Below are 8,088 nucleotides of genomic sequence, written 5' to 3' on the forward strand. Positions count from 1 at the left end.
CAAATATTATATCCTCATTTATATATATAATTTTGTCGATTATAAACAACCATGTAATATTTATAAAGGATTCATACAATTATGTACCAAAAGTTATTTACTTTTTCTGGTAAATGATTAAAAAAACGTTGAAAATATTAGCAATAAAATATGAATATATTGTATACACTAACTTACATATATATATTAACATATCTTCTAATCCTTAGACGCAATATTTTCTCAGTTTATAGATATACTCCTATTTATGAAGGTCCTTTAGATCTTAGAAGCTTTAATTCGAGTAACTACTTGTGTGTGTAAATATATATGTATACATATATTTATAAGCTCGTACATACTTATATAAGAAAAACGTTTTCTCCATGATGTAATCGATTTTTTGAATTATTGATTTTGGCGAATTAATTATACTTAGATTCTACTATTTTTTTTAAATGATAAGTAATAGTTGTGTAATATTTTAATCAATAAATATTTACTTTAAAACTAAGTTGTGCGTATATGTTGAACTATTTGTAAAATAATGACTTAACGGGTTATGTCCACCTGTGAATTTCAAAAATTCGTTATTGTTCAGAAAATAACGAGAACTTTGGTTTTTTGAAAAAAATATTTATTCATTTGTCTACATTAATGTTGGCGCCTTCAAAATAGTCGCCATTCGATATTTTGCACTTCTGACAGCGCTACTTCCAATCATCGAAACACTTATGAAATCGATTTTTTGGATAACTTTTAGCTTTTTCAGCAATGCGCTTTTAATGTCATCTAGCTTTTAAAACGTCGGCCCTTTAAGGTTCTCTTTATAAATAAAGGCGAATATGCAGGTTGGGACTGAATATGCATCGTCTTTGACTTCATTTAGTGATCCCTGAGTAACTTACATTCGCTGCTGATTTTGTTTCATACGCAAAACATTCGAAAAAATTTCATAGCACAAGCCAGTCAATATGCTATCATCATCAGCGACTTCTCTGATTGTAGTTCAGCGATCATTCATAACCATTGCTTTCACTTTTAACATCGGTGGTTAATGTGCTGGGGCGTCCATTGACACAAAGTCTTTGATCCATTTCATATAACCAACGAAAATCGCCAAGCTATAAAAACACATCTATCTTAGCGGCTGCTACAGATCATTGTATAAATCTACAATCTATAATATAATCTAGGCTTATACAATGCTACAGACAAAGTAAGCACACAGCTGAGCTGCAAAAAATTTATGAATATCCACTTTATAAAAAAATGTTGACAGTTGAACTCTTCAAACCTGCGAAATTTTAAAGTTTCAATTATCTTCTGAACACACCTCGTATATCGAATGTATATACATATATTTAAGAGTTTTCCTTGGAAATTTAGATTTTTATTTCGGAGATATACACTTATTTGCAAGAATTTTTTAACTTAAGTATAGGTAATATTCGAAGGAATACGATTTTCGATAATGATTTCGATTTTTTAAGCCACTATAAAGTTTAAATTGTTTTACAAAAGAAGAACTTTTTTGAAAAGCCGCCATTTTGTCAAAAATTAAAAGTTTGACTAGTGCTTCGATCATTATCTTTATTTATCTCTAGAAATAATACATTTCTTTGGCTTTCGGATTTGAGATAATTTTAAGCAGAAAAATCGTAATCACCGCCAGATACCTTTTTTCGGAGGTCCTCCTGGAGATCGACAACGGGTTCATGTTTTTATAAACAACAAATCAAATAATATAGACGTATTTTCATTTTTGAGAGGAAATTGTAAAACTGGTCTAAAGTGTGTGAAACGAAACTTAGTAGCATTGAAGATAGCGATATAGGATATACTACTTTAAAGAGGCATCCGCATGCTAGTGTAGTAGGAAATGATGAATCAAATGGGAAATAGGCTGTACCCCGACATAGCCAAGGAATTACTATGAATAAATTTTGGTTCAGTGCGGTTCAATAAGCGGAGAGAAATGTCTAATTCTTAAAAGTAACCTCTACAGCAATAAAGGTTTTATAATAAATTAAAATAAACTCACATCGCTTTTGCACTTTGTATCCCATGGCCATCTATGCTGGATGTGTCTTATTCTATGTTTTATTTTCGAAATATCTGACTGATATTGAAAGCCTTAGACAGTCATTATTCAAAATGTAAACAAACTCAAAACACAGAAAATTGTATTTGTCACTTCATCAGAAAAATAAAAATAAATTATTTATACTTTTACAAGAAGTTCGACAGATTACAATGACTGATAATATTCAAGTTCCTAATGAGTTTTCGGATGCGCCATCGAAAGCAGAAGGCGGTTGGTGGCGTCATTCCCTTGCTGGTGGTGTAGCCGGAGTCATTTCGCGTACAAGCACCGCGCCGATTGACAGGATAAAACTATATATGCAGGTATAAAATGGGTGAAAACAGTATGATCACCAATAATTTTTGCATAATGCTTCGGTATGCAGGTTCAAACTCGGAAAACTACCATATTTGATAGCGCGAATTATATGATTCGAACCGGTGGCATACGCAGTATGTGGCGTGGTAATGGTGTTAATGTTTTAAAAATCGGTTCTGATTCGGCAATTAAATTCACAATCTACGAGAAAGTGAAGCATTACATCAAAATAAAACGAAAGTCATCGCAAGATGAAATGAATATTGGTGAAAGATTCATTGCGGGTGCCATAGCTGGTAGCATTTCACAAACAACCGTTTATCCATTCGATGTCTTGAAGACCCGTCTAGCATTGCGCACAACCAGCGAGCATCGTGGATTAATATCTTTAGTTAAAAATATTTACTTAACCGAAGGCGTTCGAAGTTTTTACAATGGTTACACAATTAATTTACTAGGTGTCTTACCTTATGCCGGTATAGATTTGGCGCTATATGAAACTTTGAAAAAGTATTTAAGCGCTGAGAAAACAAATAAGCAACCGAATTCAGTCATTTTATTAGTCTGTGGAGCGATTTCAAGTGCAGTGGGTCAACTAATTACATACCCTTGCTCTTTGATACGTACCAGGATTCAAGCTCAAAGTGAGTACGAGGAAAAGCTCATAGTTATGGTATATTAAGTTTGCCATGAGCTTTATAACAACCAAAAGAAAATATTTAAAATCCTATAAGGTATATAAATATATGTATAAATGATCAGCGTAACGAACTGAGTCGATTTAGCCATGTCCATCTGTCTGTCCAACTGCCAGTATGTTTAAACCCGAACTAGTGCCTCATTTTTTAAGATATTGTTTTGAAATTTTGCACATGTCCTTTTCTCCCCAAGAAACTGCCTATTTATTGGGATCACCGATATCGGACCACTATAAGATATAGCTGCTATACCAATTTATCGATCAAAATCAAGTCCTTGTATGGTAATCATTTGGTTTAAAATGATAAATTCATGCTATAGTCTCCGAAAAAATTCATATCGGACTACTATAGCATATATATGTGCCATGCAAACTGACAGATCAAAATTCAGCTAAAGATATGCATAAAAGATCTTTTTCCGTATTAAGTAACATTTAAACAACTTGAATGTTGTGTATATCAAACAATGTGGTTAGAACGAACTAGCAAAATGTTTTCCGTTGTAAGCGAGCCAGTGACCAGTTAGTTTTTCAGAATTAGTTTTACATATATAATGTACTTCTGAATGGTATTTTAGCTACCTTCGTCTTTTGTTAAACTCATATAAATATATTTTTAATCTCTTGCAGTTGTTCCAAGAACTGAACCTCGCACCGGTTTCACAAAGCGGCCTGTGAGTAGATTAACAACAATTAAATTAATTAAATCGATTATCGCCAACGAAGGATTATCTGGATTATATCGTGGATTATTCATTAATTTAGCCAAAGTATTGCCTGCTGTTTGTATTAGTTATGTAGTATACGAGTATTCGATTCAAATGTTAGGGGTATCTATGAGCTAGTTTTAAAAAACTACTCGAAACGAATAAAGTTGTTTGTAAGTATAGTTTTAAAATAAAAAGTGCAATTATAATTGCTAAATAAATAATCAATCCAATTTGTTTTATTAAAAAACCAGTAAGCAAGGGCTAAATTCGGGTGGAGCCGAACAACTTGCAACTTGCAAGATCAAAGGCGAAGAAATAACCTCAGGTGTTGGCAAAACTTTATATTAATAAATGTAGCGAAAAGGTTTAACTTCATTGTTCGACGAAATGGTGAACGTCAGTCAGTGCATCTGTGTGCCTAAAATGGTTTAAATCGGGCGAAAACTTGTCTTACCCCTTATACTTGATATTCGGGATTTTGAAAGATTTTTCTGATGGCTGACTTTACTCCAAACACATATATGTTCATATTTATATATTTACAAAATTGCTTGAGAATAAGTTCCCAAGTATACGTGAGCAATGTCAAAAATTAATACAATCAGCCCTTCCATTTCTCTGACCCCAATATATCCTATATAATGATATTCGTTTTCCACCTGTATACTTCAATACAAATTAAATTGGTCTTGGTCTTAATCTCATATACTTGTAATGTACAGAATTTCGATCCTTTGGTTGACATTTTTAACATCAACGCAATATATACAATTTAGCCTCTTCGGTTTAGTTTATATCACATACATCTCAGTTAAGGATGATTTTAGTATAATTTTCGCTGGCGCGAAGTAAAATGTATTAATAAAACTAAGAGAGTCTATGACCTTCAAAATAAGTTAATATGATACCAAATTTGATTGTAATTCATTTCCGATTTCTTCGTTAGATTTTAACAAAACCGTTATATGGAGAGTGGACAGGGTTATTATCCGGTTTCATCTATTTTCACACTGTCGTAAGAGCTGTCAAAACTGTTTGTCCAGTGTAAATTTTGATGTTATAGCTTCAATGATTTGGCAGGTATACACATTAAACCTATTAATCTGCGGCTATGAAATTTTATAGGTTTTCGATTAATTGAATTTTGTGGGCGAGGCAGTGGTGCGATTACGCTCATCTACGAAACCATATCTCAATTTTTACTCAAGTTATGCTGTAGGTGTATAAACACATTTAACTCAAAAACATTTTACTTGAGTTATTCACACTCATATCAGGGCTTCCAAGCAATTATAGATATAGTTTCGAGAAAACACATACCTACACATTTCAGATTTTGTAATTACCACCTCTCAAAAGTGACAATCAATTTAGGCATTTACAAAATTTTAAAAAAGTAATTTGCTTCAAAATTTTTGAAACCAACTATTTTTTCTATAATTTTTTCATTAAATAAATATTTTTGAATTGAAATTTCTGTGTGTGTTTATTTGTGTGTGTGTGTGTGTCTAGTTGTGAACATTTCACGTTCTTCGCATGTATCTTAAAATTCCAATCCAAAAGCACAAAATTATTCCATTTATATACATAATCATCGTCTACTACCACTTTGGTATGCCAAAATTAAAGTGCACATCCGCCAATGTTCAGGGCAGCGATGAACCAGTCGTTAAGATACCGCGTCGTCAACTGAGATCTCGTCATCGCGAGGAAAATGCAAGTTCAACACTTAATCTGTGCGACCTGCCCATCGAGTTGCTGGAGAAGATCATTGGCTACATAAATATTTGGCATCATAATCGCATACGTGGCACCTCTAAGCGCATGCGTGACGTCAACGATGCTTTCGTTATGCACGAGTTCAGAAAAGCTTTGCATAGATCTATTCTTACGAATCCGAATAGCTACGAATGTGCGGCGTTGCAAACCATCGAACAGGCAACGGAGGTGTATGTGAAGTCGGGATATGAGTCAACTTTCTGTGGTTGCATACTGCCAATGCTGCGCAGCTCTTACAAGGATCCTTTCTGTCCACAAGTTTTACAAATTAATACCTTCTTATTGCACTTTTACGATATGGTCGATGAGCTGATCGGCGATCGACGATCTCAACACGCACGGCTACTGTATAATTTGACCTTAATGCGATTTTTTAAGGTTAGTTTAGGTTTGTGATAGTTCTACTGATGCTGACTACGCACTGTGCATATGACTCGCACATAACTTCAACAAATTATTTTACTACCCGCACTATTTAAGTTATTTATTAGGGCCACAATCCAATATACCATATATAATATTTAACTAGCGCAAAAGTTCCAGTTTAGATTAAATTTATCTGTGCTGCTTGTTGAATATAACGTTTGTCAAGGGCGGTTCGATAAGTACTTAGCTCCCAAAAGAAACATTTCTTCTCAACAAAGTCTCTTTTTAGCTCGATACAGTTATCAAACAATGCTCCACTCTTTAAAATATACACATCTTGAAAATACGCTGGTCCGGGCTGCAGTACGTAGGTTAATTCGACTAGTTTGGCCTTGAGGACGGCGGAAATGTGAAGCGATATGTGTTCTTAATGGAACAGGAATATTTTCTTCCCGAAAATGGCTCTACTTTCTTCGGCATAATAAAAGTAGATATCTGTCACCGTTTAGGCTTTCTTTGGGTAGTCAATGTAGATCACACCTTCGGCATCTCAGAAAAAGGGGAAGAGAACAACTTTCGACTTCTTCGGAGCAAATGCGCCAAGTGAAGTTTTTCAAATCTGTCGTGTTCCAGTGATTCCATATTTTATCATAACAGCAAACGACACACGGATTGCGTTTAAACAACATTAAGCACTGCTTCAAAGGCGTCTCACGGTTGTGCTTGTTGTCCGGACTGAGCAAATGCGGTCTGCTCGTGCCGACGGCTTTCTCAAGCTCAATATTTCATACAAAAAGAACCCTATGGCGTCTTTGGAGATGTCTACTGTCTCAGCTATTTGGCGAACCTTAAATTAGCGTTGTGCCAACACGAAATCGTCCAATTTTATCTCGTTATTTTCCGTGGTGGCCGAGGATGCGTACTAACCGGACGCCCTCGTAGTGTGGAGTATAAATAAATTTGAAAAATCCAGTCCCTTTAAAGCAACCGCACTTTGGGTTGTGAAGCAAGAATTTCTTTTTTAAACTGAAGATTTAAACCTATAGCAATTATAATATTTTATATATACGTGAACTAATTCCTCAGTTTTTGAGATATCGATCTGCAATTTGCAGGCGTCGCGTTCTTCCCAAGAAGCCGCTCATTTGTCGGCACCACCTATATTGGACCACTATATCATATAGCTGCCATACAAACTGAACGATCAAAATCATGTTCTAGAAAAAAAAATTTTTTTTGACAATATATATTCACAAAATTTGTCATAGATTCTTATTGTTGTTGTTGTTGTTGTGGTGGCAGAAAACGTTCCTTAAGTAATTTGGAGGAACCTTTAACAAATTTAGAAAATAATTTTTTTTTAAAATTTCACACTACTTTTACGCCTTACTTTTCAGCGCCTCTATGATTTTCTTTTTTGTTTGTTAAATTATAGAAATTCGGAAAGTCCTCAATTATCTCGTCGACCGCAATGCCGTTACATTGTCGCATAGTGGTCGAGCTTAAAGGTCCCTGGCTGGGAATGCTTTGGACGTCGAAATCACGTGCGCGCGATCAACAAGAGAAGCGTTGCAACTTGTTGATAATTCTATCCGAAATGCTAATGGCCAATATAACGGGGAAGGCTTTCAAGTAAATTAAAAATTAAGATAATGAAAAGAAATGTATAACGAAATAATTTTATTTTACGAATTAGACGAGTTTGGGAGTGTCTCAATGAGGTCTACGTTTTCGGCAACGATACAAGCAATTGCAAACGTGTGCCGAAAACTCTCTTTACCTTCACCGTACATGGCTCGAAGAAGATTTGTTCACTTTTTCGTTCCTGCCTCGAGGAGCCAAACGACTTTCTGTGGCCAACAAAGTGGCCGCGCGATCAGTTCACTGTCAATTTGGATATCACATGCAAAGAAGCAATGAAATGGGGCTGCTCCAAGTCGCAGCACATGGAATTTGGACCCTTTGCCGAGACGCTGTTCAGTGAAGAGGAAGAGTATATGGATGATTGTAGTTCGGGCAAAACGCTGCTGGACGTGGAGTAAAAGTAGCGACTTCTAACAGGTCCACATTGGCATGTCACAACAAAACTATTACTTAAATTATGTAAAACCCTAAAGCAAATATACTTTTTTTTTTTTTAATATTTTTAT

The 8,088-nt window shown here is 34.8% G+C and overlaps 2 protein-coding genes across 2 annotated transcripts; both read left to right on the forward strand.

The window, feature by feature from the left end:
• The first annotated feature begins 1,528 nt into the window (after positions 1 to 1,528).
• LOC106622632 (calcium-binding mitochondrial carrier protein SCaMC-2) lies at positions 1,529 to 4,018 on the forward strand. Its single transcript, XM_014241869.3, has 3 exons — positions 1,529 to 2,388; positions 2,451 to 3,027; positions 3,714 to 4,018. Exons 1-3 carry the CDS (start codon positions 2,236 to 2,238, stop codon positions 3,926 to 3,928), a joined length of 945 nt encoding a protein of 314 aa, XP_014097344.2. The 5' UTR covers positions 1,529 to 2,235; the 3' UTR covers positions 3,929 to 4,018.
• A 1,154-nt stretch (positions 4,019 to 5,172) lies between these two features.
• On the forward strand, positions 5,173 to 8,083 carry LOC106622634 (uncharacterized). Its single transcript, XM_014241871.3, has 3 exons — positions 5,173 to 5,950; positions 7,374 to 7,570; positions 7,635 to 8,083. Exons 1-3 carry the CDS (start codon positions 5,330 to 5,332, stop codon positions 7,978 to 7,980), a joined length of 1,164 nt encoding a protein of 387 aa, XP_014097346.2. The 5' UTR covers positions 5,173 to 5,329; the 3' UTR covers positions 7,981 to 8,083.
• Positions 8,084 to 8,088: the final 5 nt, after the last annotated feature.

Source organism: Bactrocera oleae, chromosome 6 (genome assembly GCF_042242935.1).
Source record: "Bactrocera oleae isolate idBacOlea1 chromosome 6, idBacOlea1, whole genome shotgun sequence".
In the NCBI taxonomy this organism is placed as follows: domain Eukaryota; kingdom Metazoa; phylum Arthropoda; class Insecta; order Diptera; family Tephritidae; genus Bactrocera; species Bactrocera oleae.

What these genes read in the sequence shown, in the direction of transcription:
- LOC106622634 (XM_014241871.3), top strand. Translation starts at nt 5,330, where the DNA reads ATGTATCTTAAAATTCCAATCCAAAAGCACAAAATTATTCCATTTATA. An exon ending in CCTTAATGCGATTTTTTAAG is followed by an intron (nt 5,951 to 7,373) that starts GTTAGTTTAGGT and finishes GTTAAATTATAG; the next exon opens with AAATTCGGAAAGTCCTCAAT. An exon ending in ATAACGGGGAAGGCTTTCAA is followed by an intron (nt 7,571 to 7,634) that starts GTAAATTAAAAA and finishes TTTACGAATTAG; the next exon opens with ACGAGTTTGGGAGTGTCTCA.
- LOC106622632 (XM_014241869.3), top strand. Translation starts at nt 2,236, where the DNA reads ATGACTGATAATATTCAAGTTCCTAATGAGTTTTCGGATGCGCCATCG. An exon ending in GGATAAAACTATATATGCAG is followed by an intron (nt 2,389 to 2,450) that starts GTATAAAATGGG and finishes TTCGGTATGCAG; the next exon opens with GTTCAAACTCGGAAAACTAC. An exon ending in TACCAGGATTCAAGCTCAAA is followed by an intron (nt 3,028 to 3,713) that starts GTGAGTACGAGG and finishes AATCTCTTGCAG; the next exon opens with TTGTTCCAAGAACTGAACCT.